Source organism: Pantherophis guttatus, chromosome 2, assembly GCF_059756535.1.
Source record: "Pantherophis guttatus breed Tessera chromosome 2, ASM5975653v1, whole genome shotgun sequence".
NCBI classification, from domain to species: Eukaryota; Metazoa; Chordata; class Lepidosauria; order Squamata; family Colubridae; genus Pantherophis; species Pantherophis guttatus.
Window position 1 is genome coordinate 112,058,857 of NC_142064.1, and position 21,852 is coordinate 112,080,708.

The 21,852-nt window shown below is 42.0% G+C and overlaps 1 protein-coding gene across 4 annotated transcripts in view; it reads left to right on the plus strand.

Moving 5' to 3' along the window:
• Window positions 1-6,182: 6,182 nt before the first annotated feature.
• The window catches only part of LDLR (low density lipoprotein receptor), a 28,453-nt gene continuing 12,783 nt past the window's right edge, over window positions 6,183-21,852 (plus strand). For 2 of the 4 annotated variants that reach the window (XM_034437798.2, XM_034437800.2), the window contains exons 1-7: window positions 6,183-6,478; window positions 10,921-11,043; window positions 14,180-14,302; window positions 15,896-16,273; window positions 17,208-17,330; window positions 17,856-17,978; window positions 21,203-21,322. In XM_034437798.2, the coding sequence (XP_034293689.2) occupies window positions 6,403-6,478; window positions 10,921-11,043; window positions 14,180-14,302; window positions 15,896-16,273; window positions 17,208-17,330; window positions 17,856-17,978; window positions 21,203-21,322 (1,066 nt within the window). In that variant the 5' untranslated portion in view covers window positions 6,183-6,402. The remainder of the gene's footprint in view (window positions 6,479-10,920; window positions 11,044-14,179; window positions 14,303-15,895; window positions 16,274-17,207; window positions 17,331-17,855; window positions 17,979-21,202; window positions 21,323-21,852) is intronic. The other 2 variants (XM_034437799.3, XM_087886519.1) reach the window with 1 other exon arrangement.

Here is a 21,852-nt window from a genome sequence, read left to right on the forward strand (position 1 = left end):
AACAATTTCATGACAAATACCCTGATAAGCCAAAGGGCCCCCCTTTGGGAGGGGGGAAGGGGTGGTTAGTTGTATTTTATTAACCTCCTGTGTTACTCTCGTTGCAGGACATGATCTGCTGGGGGGGGGGGGGGCAGCCAGTCAGGCCTGGAAGCCATCTTTTGCGTCGGGCCTTCAGGCCTGCCACATCTACTACTGTGGGAAACTGGAAGAGGGGATTGTATGGAGCAAGGGTGATATATAGTCATAATAACATTCCTTTCTCAGAGAGTCAAGGACACCTTGCCCTGCACCTGGAGGGCTGGACCTGGGAGGCATATTCTGTTGGAACAGTGATTTGGTTGGACCATGTGATGGACATGTGGGTGCTGGGCAGGGACTTGGACTTTCCTGTGGGTAGGGAAAACCTGGAAACTTTCAGATTCGGGTTTTCCCAGGTATGCCAATATGACATCTCTAATAAAATGGAACTTTGAGGAAACTCCAGCCTTGGAGTCTTCTTTTGTTGGGGGTGTTAGTTGGAACCCTGACATCCTGATGCAACCAATGAGTGAACACTTGTTTGATAAAAAAAACAGACTTGCCCTTGTAGGAAGAAGAAAAAAATCATACATGGTACAGAAGGACTGGGAGTGATACAAGACATATGTAAGAATCCACAGCTCTTCAATTTGCAACTACTTCTCTTATTCCTTAAGTTCTACCTACCAGGGCATGACTTCTCTTCAGTGAGTAACACTGCTTTTTTGGGTGGGATACCTTTGGAAAACCTCGTCAGCTTTCACTGTACAATTCAAAAGTGCTAAAGATTTATTTTGCAAGACTTTGGGGGATGGTTGTCTGCATTTACCATTCTGTTCCTTGGAAACTGGAATAGTCCCTTTCTGGTCTATCCACTATGTTAAACTAATTGATTTTACCCCAGATTTAACTTCTGCTTAATTAATTACCTTTTTTTTTTTTACTATTTTATAATAAGCCATGCTATTTCAAGCTCTGCATTATAAGAAATAAGAATAAGAGGAAGCATTGCTCAAGAAGGAGCAAATTACATGTCATTAAAACATGCTTTGACTGAATGATTTTCAGACTTTTTACATTGGAGTCACATTAGTGGTACTGTATTTCCGCATTACTCACAACACACTTTCCTTCTGCCTTGGGCCCAACTGACACATTAAACAGGGCAAATTATTCAAGGACCAAGAGTAGGTAAACAAACTTGCTCACCAAGGCTCTATGTGATGCTGAGATCAGTCAGAAACCTTGATTAGCCTTCATATTCTCTGTTTTGTTTTGCAAATGTCAACCTTGTGATGGAAGAACATAAGCAACAGGCAATAATTTTCTCTTGCTCTTGGCTTATCTTGTAGTAAAATTGCTGCTACAATTTCCTAAAGGGAAAAAAAGATAGAAAACTCCATTTATTTTAGTAATACTGAATATAAAGGCATTGTTGCTGATTCCAAGATTCATCTATATTTCACCTGCGTACATCTGGTCACTATGTTATGAAACTTTTTGTTCATATAAAATGCTAATATGGAGAGATATGTTGATAAGGGTCTGTTTCAGGGGTGAAATCTACTTACCTTCCTTACTGGTTCGGAAGCGCACGTGCCTCGCCTGCGCGTGCTTTGCTCGCACGCGCAGGCGTGTGTCATCTGTGCACCCACACCTGTGCATGCGCAAAACCTTCTGCACATGCGCAGAAGGTAAAAACACATTACTTCCTGGTTAAAACCAGGAAGTAATGACACCCGGGTGGGTGGGCGGAGCTTTGCTCTGCTATCGCTACTGGATCGCTGAACCACCGGCCAAGATCACTACCAGACTGGGCAATCCGGTCTGATCCGGGAGCATTTCACCCCTGGTCTGTTTGATTAATTTACTCTTGCACATTTGTTCATTTTGGTAAGCTACAATATGCTTTGCTGTTTTTGGAGCAGGCTTGTCAAACTGGCGGCCTGTGGGCCGGATACATCATGTGCAGGCCATGCCCACCCCGGCTCTGCAAAGGCAAAAAACCATTGTGATATGTCACATTGAGTTTGACTCCCGTGGTTTAGTATGTCTGTGACCTAAATATTTGACCCAATAAATAGCCTCCTCTCATGAGTGAACCTTTTCACTAGAATTTGCTTCACACAACCCATGAAGCCATATGTTGGTTTCATTGAATTGCTCAGTTGGAAGGGGCCAGTGAGTTCAATGTCCTATTCAGCAGAGAAGTTGAAATAAAAGCATCCTCACTTTAAACAGATAAAGGGGAGTCCACTACCTCTTTAGGCAATTGGTTCCACTATCAACCTGCTCTAATAATTAAACAGATTCTTTTAGCACTTGAGTCTGTTTGGATATTGGCTTTATGATCGGTTGTGTGAATCTGACCATTGTGGTTCTTCAACTGTGATTTGTGGTTTAATGTTTTGCAACAGATATTTCTTCCTACCTAAGAGGAAGAGGAGGTTCTGTTGGTTGTGATGCCTGGAAACCCCAGACAGGCTTTCTGCTACATTTCTAGGAGGAGAAGTATCAGCAATATCTTGAAGTTCCCATCTGTGCTCTGGAGGGAAATGTTTGGCAAGTTTCCTGTTTTGTTGCAGTTTCCCCTTTTAGGATCAGGGCACCTTTTTATATAGCATCATGCTACCAGGGAATATTTTATGTGACACCAAAGAAAGAGAACTGGCTTGTGTTCTGTCTTTGGAGATCTTATTTATTTAATTCAATTTGAATGTGCCCAACTCCAACTGGGCTTATAAATTGTTATTGAACAATAAGTTTTAATGTGACCAAAGGAGAAGAGTATTAAATATGTGGTCAAAGTCATATTGCCTGCTGCAGTTTCAGGTTAATATGTCTTATATTTTCATTTTTGCTGGAAGAGTTCTTTGGGCCTCTTAGAAAACCCCCACAATTCTTCATTGGTGTGCAATGAAAAATATTCCTAGGGACAGTGATCTTGTGCTGTAAAGTGGAAAAAGAACAATCTTTACTGGTATTAGATAGACCTCTCTGATACAAAGCACTGAGGATAAATATTACTTATTGTGAAATTTCATCAGAACTTGACGGCTTTAAAATTGTATTTCATTTTTTGGTCATAATGTATTAAGTAACATGTTAAACATTTCTGAGAAGTAAATATGTATGGTAGGTTTACTTTAGCGGAAACAAATGACTGATTGTGACATTTATTGTTGCATTACTTTTTCATCAAGCGAGAACCCAATGCAGAAAAGGAGGAGCCTCTCAAATCAAGTATTTGAATGTTGGTCCAATCATAATTATCTTCAAAAATATAACAGTGTCTCTTTCTCAAGTAATTTAAAAAATAGTATCAGAGAGGGTGACAGCAAACTTTTGCCTTAATATTTTGTAAATGTGACACTGACTTTTAAGGGCAGTCCTATTTTTCTTTTTACCCTTTTTCATGTTTATATCTCTGCCAAATCTTCCACTAAGCAAGACGTTTCCATATTTTGGCCTATCAGCAGCCCTGGCATTCTAAGAGCATGTTGTAATCACTTTCACAAAATGGTTGTCACAAAAGACCCATAGACTGCTCACATCTAGCCTGCTGATGCAAGGAATGTTACCAAAACAATTTATTTGAATGTGACTGGACAATAGAGAAATAACAGAGGGGAAGAATGGGAAAGGGAAAGTTAACTAGGGAACCTTTGTGAGCAACCCTTTAGTTCTGGTTTGATTTACTGCAATTCATTTGACTTCTAATAAAAATATTCCTATTGCAACAAATGTAGTGAAAGATCATTTCTATTTAGGAGTCCAAGCTGAGGCAGGTCTGACACATATTTTGGTATATGGAAGATAGCAATGGCACAGGGGTGGGTTCTACTTACCTTTACCACCAGTTCGCAACGGGGCCACATGCTCTTCTGCGCATGCGCAGAAGCATTCTGATGACATCGGGGTTGGTGGGCGGAGCCTCCCACCGGTTTTACTACCAGTTCTATAGAACCGGTGCGAACCGGGAGCAACCTACCACTTTAATGGCAACATTTGCTAGGACTTGCTTGGAGTTTATCTGAGTTTGTAATACAATTTGCTGTAAATTCCTTCTAGATTTCTGTTTTAGTTGTTCATAATGTGACCCCAATGAAATATTTACTTAGTTGTTAATGTACATGTCAATCATATTTTAATTACAGTATAGCACTGAGGGCAAATCATAAATGAAGTCACCATGTCTTCATTTATTATCTGTCCTGGCACTAAGACAAAGTAAATCTTTAGTATTGCAGGTTGAGTTGCTGCTCCATGATAGCATCTTTTTGAACAGATTGGCACTCATATCAATACTTCATGCTTAACTTGATTACACTCAGTTGGTTGGTAAGATATCATAATAGATGAAGAAATGGAACTTGTCCTTCAAAGCATTTAATCCTCTAAGCAGGATTAGAGGGTTAGGGTTAAGACAGTTGAGGCTGTCTTCAGGCTGTCAACTGAGAAGAAGGAAGGGGCGGCTTGATAGGGTGGTGTTGGTGTTGGAGAGAGGTTCTGGGTCCTCATCTAGTGATACCTTCCAGCAGACTGGGTATCTGGTTCATGTATAATCTTTCAGCTAAAGAATAATGCTGCCAACAGAAAAACAACTTCAGTTGGTAAAGATATTTCTGAAGAGTAAAGAGCTGGTTTAATTTGAAAACAAGGTTGTTTACCTTATTTAGTACAGAGCAATACAAATCTAAGTTAAATAATATATGCTATTTTATTTTTGTTTATGAATGTTGGGCTGAATATTCATGCCTGAGCCTCGTCTAAATCAAAGTTTCTCAGCCTTGGCAATTTTGAAATGTGTGGATTTCAATTCCCAGAATTCCCCAGCAGCCTTAAAGTTGCTAAGATTGAGAAACATTACTCTTGATATTCTATGTTCCCCTACTAAAACAAACACAACAGTTCCAAACTTGGAAAAGATATTAAAATGGTAGCAATTCTGGGAAGGTATCTATATAGCACATTTTGATCAGGAGCTCAAGATGGCATAGATAACATTCCCTCCTCCCATTTTTTGAGGCCTTCCAGATTCTTGTTGAATAACATATGATGCAATCTAATGTTAATATAATGAAGTAATGTTAAGATACACAGTTTTGCAATTATCAGATGATAGTTAAATGAACATCTGAAATTTGTTTTTGATTATTCCTTTATTTTTTACCACCTTTTATGAAAATGAATATAGATCAGATCTTATGACAGCTAATGTATTTCTGGGCCCAAGATAAACCTTTGATTTTGGCTTATAAAACTCAAAAAAGGATTAATAATATATGTAGAATTGACTTTATTTCCCCTACATTGAGAACTCTATACTGCAAACCTGACTTGTGAAGGTGAAATGGGCACAGCAGGCTATACACTGATTCCTATATAGGGCAGAGCCCATCCTTGATAATCTCTCTCCCAAAGCCTCTAAACATTCCTCTGTCTGGTTTGTAATGGAATTCCAAGTTCATTGGAACACCTATTTGTTTAGGCGCTAGTTACTTACATGCAACCCTTATTAAAAATTGCAGTTCTTATATTTTGTAATATTATACGTTGCCTGGGCTGACATTTTGAAATTAAAATCTCTGGCAGTACCCGGCTGGTACAAATCTAGTATGATACATTTTTTCAAGAGGGAGAGGAAAATAATCACTTTAACTGTGCACACAGACAGGTGGTATGGGTACTATTCTGGGTAAAAGGGAGTGAAATAGTGCGGTAATTGGGTTTCAGTAAAGCCATTTTCAACGAGGAAAAAATGTCCAGGTAGCGGCAAGGATTTGCTGCAGCGAGCGAGCCTGCAAAATTGATTGCAAAAGGGCTGTCTGGCGCAAGCAGCTCAGCATTGGACGAAGGGCCCGCGATTAGGCCGTGCATCGCTTTGCCATTCCCTTTTGAGGACAGGGCGCAGGAGCAGGTCCTTTTTGCAGGAAAAGCCGACCAGAACTTTTTCACGAAAAGTGGGAACGAACATCTGGAATGCTTTTTTGCTGTTTTGTTTTGCTTTTTAAGTCAACGGACAACTTGCTCCTACAATGCGCACACCCTTCCACGCATTTCACAGATTCTTGTGATGTCAAGCCAAGAGCATCCTAAACCGGGCCGGACGGGGTTAAACACGAAGACGTCACATCGTGCGTTTGGAACTCCGCCTCCTCGCAATAATGTGGGGAGGTTTGAAAATCACCCCACTGGAAGCCCCGCCTCCCGCTTGCCTTGAGGAGGAGCGCGAAGAAACCGGGCAAATGAACCGCGTGTGCTTGTGAATGGTGAGTGCCTGGCACCTGCCCGGATTCTGCGTTTTTGTGTACCAGTCCTTTGGGCCACCCAGGCGTTGCCGAAGTCAGAGCAGAGAAAAGAGGGCGCCAGGAGCGAACCATGAGCCCAGGTGGATTGGAAATTTCATTGTTTGCCTTGATGCTGTTGGGTATCCTCAGCCGAGTCTCCACAAATGGTAAGAGGGAGCGGGCAAGGAGTTAAAATTTAACTGGCTTTTCAAATGTCGAGAGGAAAAGCAAAGGAGCAAGACACGAGGAGCCAGCGGACGTTTCCTTGGCAGTTAAGAAGTCAAAGCGTGGGGAGTAGAGGAGAATTGGGGTGGGGGTGGGGGCTCGGAAAATGCAAATCCTTCAACGTCCACCGGGAAACCGGCGAGCTCTATCTCCCACCCCACCATTACAACCTGGTACCCGAGTCTCGGGCCGAAGGGGACTTAAAGTCCTCCTTTCATTAAGAAAGCTTTGGAAATTATCCCCCTTCCCCTCCCCTCCCCTTGGGTTTGGGTGAGTTAGAACGCGCGTCACTCTACAACTCCCTTCCGGGGCTCATTAATAACTTGGTTCGAATTCGTTCCTAGGCACCTGGTATAAAATGAAGTAATTGGATTCCCAATTTGGAGGGTACTCCGCCGTTTTTTGTTTTTTTCTTTCAGTGCATAGTATAGTTCACTTTTTACAGAAAATGGCCGTAAACCTGTTGCCCTTTGGATTTTGGTCTCTTTTTTGGCCCACCCCATTCCCAACTAGCTGCCGATGTCCTTTGGTATCTCATTCAAGGCTGCAGAACTCTCCTCTCAGTGCTAGTTACTCCGCCCTTCAACTTGAACAGGAGAGATGAGCTCAAGCGCCAGGCCCTCCCACCGCGAGTTTCTTTCGTGCCATTAATTAAGTGGCAGCCCTGCTTGGTCCCAGACCCTTCGAGGCATCGCGATTCAACTTTCACCGGAGAGGCAGCGGGGCGCTTACTTTACGGGCAGATTGTAATTAGTAGTCGCTTCCCTTTGCTCTTCAGTTAAACGATAAGGCTTGTCTTGAGTAACCTTGAAGGATCACGTAAAGATCCACGGTGGATTGTTTAGCTTTTCCTTTAAAAAGCAAATAGTGATAAGGTATTTTAACTTACTCAACATCAAGCACATGCTTGTTACCATACAAATCCTCTTAGAATCAGTGGCGCTTTGAGCCTTCAAGTCTAGGAGTATTTTCAGAATCGCGCTCGAGATTTAGGTATTTGGGTGGAGCTCTTAAATTGAGGCGTGGCAGACCGGACTTCTTTCTCAGGAGATGACTGGAAACCGGAACGTGGGTAGGGCAGACCTGGGAATAAGAACGCGTTGCTAAGTGGAGATCCTTTTCAAAAGGACTGGTGGCAGGACAGGCGTGTCAGTTTCCTTCCCTGAGTTGCAAAAAAACATGGCAGACCCAGTAGGGAAGAATAAAGGTATAATTTCTGGCCTTTTGCTTCCTTAGAAGTACCTTCTGGGTATATGCCCGAAATACAACTTTTGGAACCGCAGGTCATTAGTGTTTTAATCTATGAGAATTCCTGCATATTTACTAAATATTGCTGCTTTGAAATTGCAGCTATTTAAGAGAGTGTAAGGAAAGAGCCCTATAGAGATGAGCATGCTTATTAGGCAGGCTCCATTAGGAACCAGTGGAAGGTTGGTGGGAAATAAGAATGGGCTGTGTAGTCCTAACTTTTCCCTTTGGAGGCAATCATTGACTTCATCTCACTCTGAGGTTGCCATTTTCATATGCTCTTCTTACCTATTGGCTTGTGAAGAAAATGGGGCATCACATATTTCTCTTCGGGCAATTTCAGGCCAAAGAAGGAAGATTCCCTAGCTGAGCTTCTTTGGTGTTAGCCATCCATTTTTCACTGGTTTCTGTCATCCCATTGCAAATGCCTGGTTAGATGACTACCTCCCTCTCTTCAAGACTCCTTGCCTGCATTGGTGCAGTTTAGACTTCTCTACATATAAACAGGGTATCTGCTAGGTATGACAAAATGTTTTGATGGGGAGGATTTGAAAATAAGGAATAGGATCTTTTCCCAAATGTCTCCTTATTTAAAGTTGCCCCCAATTTTTATCACAAATCTTTCCAAAATGCATTAATAAATTGACAAAAGATTTCATTTTGTTTCTGTGCTTATTTGCAAATAGGCATACTAAGTTTGCTATATTTAAAGATAAGAAAGAACTACTGTACTTTCTGCCACATATCTGTTAATAATTGAAGGAAATCTGTTCTTGCCTAATATATCTGTTTTTGGATAGTTCCAAAGGACAATTTGCCCCCACTTTGAATGTATCTGATATATCTACATTAAAAAATCTTTGATGCCATAATCTGACATGAACTTCAGTCATGTTTACAAAAGGAGGCTCTTGGTCATTACTTAGTTGTGGTTTGATAATAACTTTCTCAAAATTACTGAAAAGTTAAGATGATCCTGTAGGTGGTAGTGATTTTACCACAACAAACTAGCATGAATCTTGCTTTGGCAAGCTGTAATATAACGAAACTGTTGGCAAAATTTGTTATTCAATAATAGCCTTTATGTCTTGGGGTTGCAACCTCAAGAATTCCCAGCCCATGTGGAAGCATTAGGTTAGAGCAGGAGTGTCAAACGGTGGGCCGGATGCATCATATGCAGGCCACACCCACCCCAGCTCCGCAAAGGCAAAAACTGTCACGGTACGTCACATGACATGATTGAGTTTGACACCCATGGATTAGAAAGGTGTCCTAGAGTAAAATTAGAACTCAAGATTGAAGCAGTGTAGTATTTGGGTAGAAGAGCTTGACAGGGTCTAGAAAAGGATTGTGATATTTTTCTTTCCCCAAGGAATATTTCTATGAGTAGAATAAGCACAATTCTACTCAAGAGAGGAAAGGAAAAAATAGCCATGTGTAAAAAATGACAAGCATGTTGGTCTAGCTGACCTGCCCAGAATATATGAAGGAAATGCGAAATGTGTGCAGGCAAAATTCTGCCTCCTGACAAAAGTCTTCCTTAAGAAGTGTAACTCCTGACTTGTGCACACTGCATTGCCAGGAGGATAGGTGTGTGATGCTGCCCCAATTACAAAATCCTTTGGCCATTTACTACTTGTGAGAACTGCTTTACATTTCCACCATATGCTTGACTGGGTTAAGATACATTGCTGCTAAGCTTGTTAGCCTCCCAAATGAACTGAATTGAAGACAAGCACTCCCCAGTAAGTTGCAATTGAATGTGATGTCTATGTGATTTGTTTGTCCTGTTGGCAGCTCTGAAGCCAGAATAGGTAGGAGTTGAAATTTGCCAACTCCAGTGTGCACTTCACTACTGAACTGAATTAATCTGAACTCCTATTGGATTAATCATTTTAGTCTGGCTAGGAAAATGAGACTTGGTCTTTCAGTAGAAATAGGTTCTTGGTTAGTGCCATCCTTTGGTAATGAGCAACTGCAAACTCATCATTCCAGAATGCCCTTTATAAAATAAATACACATAAGAGGCTAGAGTATTTTGTGAGACTATGAGTTGAATTTGGGAGATGATGTTTTATGGAAGCCATAAATTGATACTGGATAATGCAGGCCAGGCTCATTTACAATAGCTCTGAAGAGTTGTTTACTATAGGCCAGACTATAAAATAGTGGTTCATGTAGCTATGAAAGTATCCAGTTTTGAAGGATAAAATGTTGTCCTTTGAATCTGCAACTTTCCCCAGCCTTAATACATGACTGCTAAAGTTTTATTAAGCCCTAATAATTGTTTGGAAAGCTCTGTTGAGAGAATAGCTTACAATATCTCCAGTCCTGTATCCCACTATTTCATATTGAAGGTTTCTAGGAAGGTGGTGTCTTATTTGAATTTTGTATTAAAAAAACTCCTTGAGGTTACATAAACGTAAATCTGCTTTTTTCCTCTTCTGACTTATCCCTATGTGATGTCAGTCATATAAGCTAACAAAGCATCTTAAAGCAAGCACAGGAAACAGTTTTCAACTTCAGTAAAATCAAAGTTATTAACTCTATATAGATTAGTGTTTCTTATCCTCAGCGACTTTAAGAAGTGTGGACTTCAGCTCCCAGAATTCCCCAACCAGTATGTAACATTATTCATCTTAATAATGTAACTATAATTTCATTAATGGAAGACAGATAGCATTCAGTGTCATCCCTCTCTTCTTATATCATTTTCTCATTTAATCTGTCTTTTACTTGGTAACTAACATTTGAGTCTGACCCGAGAAACACTAGTCTGTAGTTAATAAAAGGTAAGAAAACTTAGAGATACAGGTGAAGAGGGTTATGACTGGGTTACACACATATTTTTTTAAAGATGCAAATTTGTAAGTCAAGTCTCTTGTCTGCATACCTCTTTTACCTTCATGGAGTTTGAAACAGATACATGTGCACTTAGAATTAATTTTAAAAGTTGTGGTGTGTATAGTTTTATAAAATAAAAATTGGATTCATTTCTTCTGGTGAAGGTACTGATAAATGTCCTATGAATAAAATTTTTTTAATTTACAGTTAAGAAGTTCTCCGTATACAAGTGAGGACTGAAGTCAGAATGTGGTGGTTTCTCTTTCTAATGGTTAATGAAACTCTTTTGCAGAGCAGGGCAAGTGTGGAAGAAATGAATTTCAGTGCAGAAATGGAGATTGCATCCCTTACAAATGGATCTGCGATGGGAACCCTGAATGCAAGGATGGTTCTGATGAATCCCTGGATGCATGCAGTAAGTTGGCTAATGCTAATTTTGAACAAAGTTTCCTTTTCCAATCTCCCCAAAAGCCACACATGAAAGGACAGTCAGTTTGCTCTGGATTGCTACCATCTCTTTTGTACAGGTTGGATTTGTACATACTAAGCCATGGTTTTCCTAACTAAGTTGTTCAGAATAAACCACAGCTAGCTATGATTGCTCAATATAGCAAGCCAGACATGTCAAACACAAGGCCCGCGTACCAGATCCGCCACGTGAGGTGGTTAGATCTAGCCTGCGGGGCCACCCTGGAAACAGCAAGGGACAAGCCCTTGCCTCAGCCTGGCCAGGCGCTCTCCCTGGACACACACATAGGTGGCGAGCACACGGGGCTGGCGGTGCCTAGCAGAAGCTGCAGCTCATTCAGTTTGTCCTGCCTTGCCTTGCCCAGCCTCACCCTGCCCTCCTAACCTTGACATGTCATGCCCGGCCTCTCCTCTCCTTGCCCAGCCTCCCCTCACTATGCCCGGCCTCCCCTTGCTATGCCCAGCCTCGCCTTGCTTCTTCCTGTGGTGGAAGCAGCAGAAGCCTTGAGGAGGAGGTAAGCACTGCCTGGCGGCCCCTCAAGAAAGCAGGGCTGGGCTGCAGGGGCCCAGGAGCTCAAGGATTAGGAGCTTGCCCTCCAGTGCTCAGAGCTCCAGGCAGCCGGGGGACTAACTGGGCCCCCAGATCCTCCAAGTAGGTATGCATCCAGCCTCGTCTGCTTGAGCCATGGTATTCCACAGGGCACAGCTATCCTTGTCCACGGGTATCTGGTGCCATCCCGCGTTCCTATCCTGCGCTGTTTCTGATGCCTGGAAGGGGGGCGTCAGGGCATCGGTGCTTGTGTGTAGCTGGGGAGGATGCCTGGGAGGTCGAATGGTGCTGGGCGCAGTGCGGGGGCAGCCAAACTGCACGAACTGCAATGGGGAGGGGGGTGAAAATGGGAAACTGCCACAGGCAATGGGCAGGCAGCAGTGGGCGAGGGCTTCCCATTTTGACCTCCCCCCTGCCTTTGCCTTTGCCTCTGCACCTGGACTCTGGCCTAAAACCGAATGGGCAGTTTGGCTCCCCCCCACGCCCCAGCACTGTTCAACCCCCCCCCCCGGCACCCTCTCCAGCCGCACACAAGTACCAATGCCCTGCCGCCTGCCCCAGGCATCAGAAACAGCCGTGCGCAAGTAGCCTTTGCTTGCTGCCCTGTGCTCCTGTCTGCTGTGAGTGCCGTGTTCCCCTCTCCGGCCCTGCCCATGCAATGGACATGGTGATCTGGAGCCAGCTTCCACTGATGCTCACCCCATGCCACCCCGCGTTCCTTTCTGCCCGCCTTTCGTCCCACAAACCAAGTTCTGTCTGCTGCCTGGGAGGGAGGCTTTTGTCCTTGCATCAGGAGGATGAGGAGGCTTTGGTGCTCACCTTGGTCTTGTATTCCTCCGCTGGAGACCTCCGGATCCCCCTTCCCAGTCTTGCCTGGTCCCCCACGGTCACCCCTTGATGTAAGTGATGTCAAACTGGCCACCCCTACCCGGCCATGCCCACCTGGCCCTTTGAGAGCAACCATAATGTAATGCTGATGTGGCCCTCAATGAAATTGAGTTTGACACCCCTGTACTAATCAGTATAGTGAATGATCAAAGTGAATTCACACAACATGCTAAATCAAAAATAGGTAAGTTACATATTGGCTTACTGTAATGTGTGCATTCAGCCAGTTTTTGACCAATTATAATCTGCCCTCCTACAAATGTTGTCCAAGTTCCTATGGATCATAAGTAGAGGATGCATTCTTCCCATAGATAAGCTGTTTGTTTCAAGGAGGGATAGAAGTTTACTGCCAGGAGAAATGGAACAACTAAGATGAGGTTTACCTCTGTTAGCTTCATCTTGTCTCATGGCGTTCACTGCTTCAAAAAGACTGGAGAGGAGGGACTTGTAAAACAGAAAAGAAACCATAATGGGTTTTTTTATGAATGCTGAGGATGGACTTGAAATAGCTTTGTCGTTTTTAAAAATTCTGTGAATGCTAGCAGCTCATGATGACATGGCAAAATTTGTTTTACATAAATAACTGCAATGTTTAAAGCTATTAGCCTTCCTTCAACAGTGTTCTTTAGAGTACTTGAAATGGAGCCATCTTGAAATTTGTAGCTGATCTTGAATGTAGGCAACATATTAGACTAAATTTCCCTGCATCATTAATCCTGACCTTTATAGTGAAACAGATGAGGTTCCAAGTCCTTTATTGTATTCATAATTTGATTAAAACATCCAGGTACATTAAAATGTATTCATTCTATAGATTTCAGATTTATTGACATTCCCAGTCCCCAAGTCTGCAGCCAAGAGTTTTCAGTTGCAGCTTCTTAACCATCTGATTTAATAGATGACTTCTAAGATTCAGAGGTGAGAGAACCAAGATGATTAAGTCTTAGTAGAGAAAATCTTTGAGCAAAGCATAATAGAGGTGACATCTCCCAAGTGCAAGAGCACTCTTCTCAGAAGGTAGGATGGAAGGACCTGGAACCTTGTAATATGCTTTAAAGTTCTTGAAGGGAAAAATTGGAGGGAGGCATAGTGGCAATGATATTGAAAGGAAGATTATTGCCTCTAAGGATCAGCCACACTGTTTCACGTCAGGAGAGGTGAGTTTCTCTGCCTATCCATTAGGTAGACCAGACCAGGAAATCAACTTCACAGTAAGGGTGAAACTACTTTTATTGAGATTGGTTATAAAAACAATATTGAAAATGATTCTGCAGTATCTCCACCTTCTCATAGTTCAATGAATTAGGCAAGTGTCTGAGCCACTTCCAAATGTTATCTCATTGTTTTGTTGCTAAAAAATGCTTCTTTTGCCTAGGTAACAGTTCCTGCATATTGGCAGAATGACATCAAGGTCATCTTTCTTACTCACTATACTTCCTATAGTGCTGTACTTGCGAACTGAGAGCATGTGCAGGGACACATTGCTCATATGAGTGACTTCCATATTTTTTCTCATGATGCCAGAACTTGTGCTGTCTCCCTCAGGCTCTTTGGCCAGTGAACAACAACCCTAAGACTAAGGGATCTCTTTGCTAAGGCTATGGGATACAGTGTTATACAATCAGGGTTGTATGTATCTTTTCAGAATCTGTGACTTGCAGTTCAACCCAGTTCAGCTGTGGCGGCCGCATCAATCGTTGTATTGATATGTCCTGGCGGTGTGACTTGGAAGTGGATTGTGAAAATGGTTCAGATGAAGACAACTGCCGTAAGTCAGGGCTGCATGGCTTAGTGATGGAGGCGATTGTGTCATAATGGCATCATAAAAGCAGATGGTACCATAGTGTCACATTAAATAAACGATGCTATGTTAATTACAGTAAAACCAACAGGAATAGAGATTTGGAATCCCATTACTTTTAAAGATAAGAGAATGTACCCTGTTGTGTCTTGTTTCGGGGTGGAGTACCATCAGTACGCTGATGACACCCAGCTGTACATCTCCACCCCGGATCACCCCAACGATGCCCTTGAAGTGATGTCCCGGTGCCTGGAGGCCGTACGGATCTGGATGGGGAGGAACAGGCTCAGGCTCAACCCATCCAAGACCGAGTGGCTGTGGTTTCCGACGTCCCGATATAGCCAGTTGACGCCATCACTGACTATTGGGGGCGAATCATTGGCCCCCACGGAGAGGGCTCGCAACTTGGGCGTCCTCCTGGATTCACGGCTGTCTTTAGAAGAGCATTTGACAGCCGTGACCGGGAGGATTTTTTATCAGGTCCGCCTGATTCGCCAGTTGCGTCCCTTTCTGGATCGGGACTCGTTACGCACGGTCACTCATGCCCTTGTCACCTCCCGCCTGGACTATTGTAATGCTCTCTACATGGGGCTCCCCTTGAGGAGCACCCGGAGGCTCCAACTGGCGCAGAGTGCGGCCGCGCGGGTGGTAATGGGAGCAACATGGCGCTCCCATGTAACACCTCTCCTGCGCGAGCTGCACTGGCTCCCGGTGGTCTTCCGGGTGCGCTTCAAGGTTTTGGTTACCACCTTTAAAGCGCTCCATGGCTTAGGACCTGGTTATCTACGGGACCGCCTACTACCACCAATAGCCTCCCACCGGCCAGTACGCTCTCATAGAGAGGGACTCCTCCGGGTGCCGTCAGCCAAACAGTGTCGACTGGCGGCCCCTAGGGGGAGAGCCTTCTCTGTGGGGGCACCTACCATCTGGAATGAGCTCCCCCCGGAGATACGGAGGATCCCGGATCTGCGCTCCTTCCGCCATGCTGTGAAGACCTTTTTATTCCATCAAGCGGGCTTGGCCTGATCTCTTCCCTTTTTAAATATGTAAATTTTAATCTGTTTTTAAATTATTGGGGTATTTTAATTTGTCTGGGCCAAAAAGTTTAATTTGATTTTATCGGGTTTTTTAAATTTTGTGTATTTATGTATTTTATTGTTGGCTGTTCACCGCCCTGAGTCCTTCGGGAGTAGGGCGGTATACAAATCAAATAAACTAAACTAAACTTGTAGACTTTGATTTTCAAATTCTATCAGTCTTGCATTTTAGAGCATAGAAGCTAAAAAGATTACTTATTGCCCTCTGCCATATTTATAAGTGGAGACGTCAGGGTTTTTGCATTCATCTGCTGCAATCTATCTTGGACAGGTAAAAGAAAAACAGCAAGATACCTTTGAATCCGCGAGAAATTGTGTGCAGAAAAAGGCCTCTCAGTTGTTTAGCATAAAACATTTATATGGATGGTGTCCTGTTAAAGAAAAATGAATCACCCATTTGTAACCTTTGTATCCCATTGTAGATGTAGGTTGTGACTGATAACCCTGTCTTCTGCCTTTTTAGCTCCTAAACGTTGTGCAGATAATCAATTCCAATGCCAAAATGGGAATTGTATTGCTTTTGATTTTGTCTGTGATGAAGATGATGACTGTGGAGATAGCAGTGATGAATTAGACTGTCGTGCCCCAACCTGCAATCCTGAAATGTTTCATTGCAACAGCTCAGAGTGCATTCCCAAGCTCTGGGCCTGCGACAATGACGCAGACTGTAAAGATGGATCTGATGAATCACCCGAGTTCTGTGGGATCCAGCAGGGAGCCAAGAAAACCAATCCATGCTCTTCGTTGGAGTTTCATTGTGGGAGTGGCGAGTGCATCCACCAGCGCTGGCAGTGTGATGGAAGCTTTGACTGTAAGGACAGATCAGATGAGGCAAACTGTGGTAAGCATAAACTGAACACTTTTCAGATCTCTGCAAAAGCTAAGAGAGGTTACAATACATGTGGTACAAGATCCTTCACAGAAAGAGAAGTTTAACTTAAAACTTTTGTGGCTAAATAAGAGGGTAAAATATCAATTATTTTAAGTAGCATGTTTCAAGATAATATGAAAGAGAGCTGGAACAAACTGCCTTGAGAGGCTTCAAAAATACTTCAGAAAAAAGAATTAGGAAATAGAGGTTATTTTTTAAATAAAAAAAACCTTGCCAGATACCCTGAGCAGAACAGGTACTGCATGTATTCTCAAATCCAGACCCAAGTGAGAGTTGAGCAAGATGCTGGACAGCTTAAAATTTGCCCCCAATTTCATTCATGACACATTGCCCTACAGTAGCTTCTAGTAGGTATTGGCTGACAATTCACGCTTGACATAGTGCTTTTCTCTACTAGAGATCCTCATTTAGTGATCACAATTGGGACCGGCAACTCTGTCATTAAGTGCAGCAGTTGATAAATGAAAGCTTTCTTTTGCTTTACAGATCTGCAAAAGTCAAAAATGTGAAGATTGGGTGCAAAATTACTTTATTCATCAATGTAACTGTAAACAGTCACTAAGTGAGCCAGTTGCTAAACAAAGACTACCTGTAGTTTCTATGGCATCTGATAGAGCTACAACTACAATCTCATATTGTTCTGGAGGTCCATTTCTTCACTTTTTGTACTCAACTTGCATAGTGACAGCTTTCCATTTATTGCCCAAGAAGCTACTCAGTTCTGATACTGTGTGGGAGAGTTGGAGATGCAAGTTTATACTCTGAGTAGCTTGGTTCCATGAAGTAAAATGAACTGTACTAATGTACTATGTGTCATGCTGAGCTAAACACTGGGTTGGCATAATGGTGTTGCTGGCTCTAAAGATCATCTTGTTTTTCCCAGTTAAAGCAACCTGCCGCCCTGATGAATTTCAGTGCAATGATGGGATGTGCATCCATGGGAGCTTGCAGTGCAACAAAGAGCCTGACTGCAAAGACCTGAGTGATGAGGTCGGCTGTGTCAATGGTGAGCCCTGCTGGTAGTTTTATGTAGGAGTCTGGAGAGCTAGGGGTGGGGATGGGGGAGAGAATTGTTCAGGGTGCAAGAGAGCATGCCATGTTCTGTCTACAGTCCTGAGGTCTTCAGAGAAAGCTCATCTGCAGATAATTCAGAAAAGCAGGCAATGCATTTGCAAACAAGAGAAGAGGTGGTCTTGTGGGGATACAATGGCTTGGACAGTGAAGAGAAGACTGCTATCTGGTTTATTCATTCTTAAATGTTTGCCTGGATTAGCTTGTTATTTGAAGAAACTGGAACTTTATAGTATGATAATGTTTTATGTTGCTTTGAGATGTCTTATGGATGAAATATAGTTTAGGGGTGTGTTTTTTAAAAAAATGAAGAATAGTGTTATTTAAAATGTTAAATGCCTCTGCTGTCTTCTGTTGATGCACTTCTGTTTATTCTCACTTTCTGAACAGCTTTCCTAGAAAAGCCAAATGGAAACTGCAAAGTGAGATTAAACAATACTTCTTTTTACTTTCGCAACAGTGACAACTTGCAAGGGATCAAATGTATTTAAGTGCAGTTCTGGAGAATGTATCAGCATGGACAAGGTCTGCAATGGATTGAAAGACTGCAGGGATTGGTCAGACGAACCTCTTAAAGAGTGCCGTATGTATTTAATATTCCCTGAATATGGTGTGGCTGCAACAAGTTTGCTAAACTGACTTTGGCTGAATCTTCCCCCAATTACTAAAGGCTAAGACAAGAATTTTTCCAAGCCTGGCAAGAATTCTTTCAGTTTCTCCTAACTGGTGGCGAGAGCAAAATCCCTGTGTTCAAACATTTTTGCCAGTGGGGAACTGGAGAGAAAGAGATATTAATCTGGTGTGATATTTGGTACATTGTGTCAGACACACGAGCTGAGCAGGAACAATAGCTGTGGAGAAATTGTAATATATGTGAACTTAGTACTTTAGCTGTGAAAGCTGAGCCTGTAGAAATCCTTGCAGAAGCTTGATATAACATATAATTACTAAAACGTATAAATTTATTGGAATTTCAAACAGAATAACAAGTGAAAATAAAGTGGTCTAAATTTTTTGTTTATAATATACAAATGGAACAATGGGAAAATATGTGGTTGAAAGGATTTAAATTTACATTGTGTGATAATCTTAAAGAAAAAAAATATAAAATGATGTACTTTTTGTATATGTAACTAAATAAATTGTTTAGAAAGTATAGCAGCACTTCAAATTGATGTTCAAACGAGAGATTTTATTATGTTTGGTGATAAAAAAGCTATTGTGGACTCAAATAATTCAAATACACTGGCTAAGAAGATTTTAAAAGATTAATATATGTACAATAAATGTCACAGGTTTTTCTTTTGGGATTAATGGACAAATATCTGGGAGAAAAAGTTATGGAACTTGTTTTTGTACATGATAACTGCATGTGCATGATAACTTAAGATTTGGCATAAGTAGTCCTTGACTCACAACACAATTGAGCCCAGAATTATGGTTGTAAGTCATGGTCATTAAGTGATCATCTTGTTTAACAATCACAATCCTTGTTCTCCCCATTGTGATTGTTGAGCAGAGTATGAGGTGCCTTGGAGTAGTGACACAGGTCCTGGGAGGCCTGGCACAAGCCCACATTATACCACTTCCCAAGCTCATATTTGACTTTCCCAAACACTCCCCTATCCCAAAGAACTCCTTGCACAGGTTCCCGCCCCAATGGGTCCCACAGTGGAATAAGGAATGGCTTATTCCACTGTTTCGTTTGGAAGGAGAATTGGCAAATTCGCCGCCCGGTCTTTTTATACAGAAGCCTCATGGTATTTGCCAGAAGTGGGGGCCATTTTGGGAGTGACCACAATTCTCAGAATTCAAGAACTGTAGCTACCTCCAAAATGGTGCCTGCTTCCAGGATGACACCACATAATCTCTGTATAAGAAGGCCATACAGTGGATCAGCTGGTTCTCCTTGAGAAAGGCGATCCTCAGAAAAGGTAACTGAACTGAGGTGTGACAGAAGGCCAAAGGTTATGGGACCCAGTAGGGAGGGAAGCAGGCCCAAGGATGTGGGACCAAGACAGGTAGGTGACAGGCCCAAGGGACCCAGGAGGATGGGATGGGGGTGGTGGTGATAAGATAGGCTGCAGTGTCTCTGCAATCAGTCTAAGGATGGGTAGATTTTTAAGCACTCACATTTTGTTCTTGTGACCATGCGTGTGCTGCAGTACCCATAACTTCAGATATAGGTTGTAAGTCTCTTCGTTCACTACCATTGTAATTGTCAACTTGCGAAGCTTCCCTAACCTGCTCCCAAGTTGCCGTAGGGCAGGGGGATGGGGAATCGAGCCTTGCAGCTGTATCAAGGAGTTTGCACCTCAGTCAAAACAAAGCATATTCCAGCCAGCAAATGTTAAGGCTATCTCCACGAAGATCCACAGTGGCCGGAGGGAGTGACTTCTACAACCAGTGAAATTGCTTTGTTGTGGAATGTGGCTGATGATACACCTTGGGGGGAGGGGGAAACAGAATCAGAGCCAAGGCACGAATTAAGTGAGGTTGGCTTCATTTGGTACATGCCGACATGACGCTCCTAGTAAATAACTGAATTTTTTTTAACCTCAGCTTGAGATTCATGATTTAATTAGGGCATTGGTTGGAACCCTGACAGTATTTTTGAATGCAAATGGTTATAAGTTGAGGACTATTTGTACCCACAGTGGAGGAGAATAGTTGGTGAAAATGAAAATGATGGAACTTGCTGAAATGGCTAAACTGACTGCTGATCAGAGAAAAGATAGTATCTATCTACATTTATTCCTGACTGAAAATCCTTTACTGATATTTTTCATGAAAAAGAAAAAAAAAGAATTTAACAGTTTATGGTTTAAAAGATTAGACAGAATATGTTATACAAAGAAGAGGCAAACTTATAAATGTACTTAACAGTGTTATAAACAAAATCCGAAACTGAAATGTATAATTTGTTGCTAAGATATGAAACAGAATAACAGAGTTGGAAAGGACCTCGCAGATCATCTTGTCCAACCCCTCAACCAAGCAGGAGACCCTACACTATTTTTGACAGATGGCAGTCCAGTCTCGTCTTGAATTACTTCTTTATATCTTTTTCCTATTTTTTTCTGCTGTGTCAGAGTTTCTTACAAAAATCAAATCCAGAAGCACACACAGATAAACTGATGCAGCAGGATTCATTAACTTCTTTATATTCACATTAATACATGAAGTAAATTTACAATACCAACAGCAGATTCAGTTTCATTTCAGCTCAGATCAGTAGACAGTTCACACACACTGGTTTCAGTTTCTCTTTACAGACTCAGAAGCTGCAGACTTAAGACACACCCTGGCTCCAGTCTGTCTCAGCTCCCAATTGGCTGACTTAGTTGCTGTGCCTATTTATTGGCTGACCTTGTTACCATATCTTCCCAATCATGAATATTCTGACACGTTGCCCATCTAGCTTTTTTTTTCATTTTTTCCTATTTTTTCATTTTATTGCTTTATATTAATTTGTATTAGTTTTGTTTTTTTTTAAAAAAATGGTTAATAAAATTATATTGCCCCCCAGATTGTTGGGGGCAATATGCTGACTCTGTAAACCACTTAGAGGGGGCTGTAAAAGCACTATGAAGCGCTATATAAGCCTAAGTGCTATTGCTATTGCTATATTAATTAAAAAGTATTTAAAAAATTGAAATTGCTTAGGAAGTCTCTTTGTAAATGTGTCCTTGGATAAATCATTTTGCAAAACAATAAAAGTTTGTAGATATTTGAAAAGATTAAAAGAGCTTCAGGATTGTTTCTCTGAGATCAGCTCCATAATATACTCTTCTGCTGTCTTTCCAGGAACTAATGAATGTTTGGCTAATAAGGGAGGTTGTTCTCATATATGCAATGACCACAAAATTGGATATGAATGTTTGTGCCCTGAAGGCTTCCAGCTGATTGATCAAAGAAAATGCGAAGGTAAGAACATCTTGACATTTAATTTTCTATAAGAAGCTTTTGATTTAATGCTAATTTCCCCAACTTTTTAGCTTCTGGATGTGTTGTTAATGTAATCCTCATCTCCAGTAAGCATTGATAACAATGAGGATAAATTTAACTTATTTGGAGATGAAAATTCCTACCTGATGAAGAGTCTGTGGAGATTCTCAGTCATCCGGGTCATAGTTGTCCCAAAGGTGCTTTTTCAAGAGGCAACTGGACTTTCTTGTTTTTCTTTAAAGACATTTCACTTCTCATCCAAGAACTTCTTCAGCTCTGATTGGATGGTGGGGAATGGAAGGATTTATATTCATATATATTTATATTGTCTGCAAAGAATAGAAATCCTTCCATTCCCCAGTCAAAGCTGAAGAAGCAAACCTGGATAGGAGCCCTTGCCCTTCCTCTTTTGCTTGATGCCATGGGGAATACCCTTGCTTTCACAAAGTACATAGTCTTTTTCAACAAAAAAGTATGAAGGCTATTGCTTAATGCATTGTAAGCCGCCC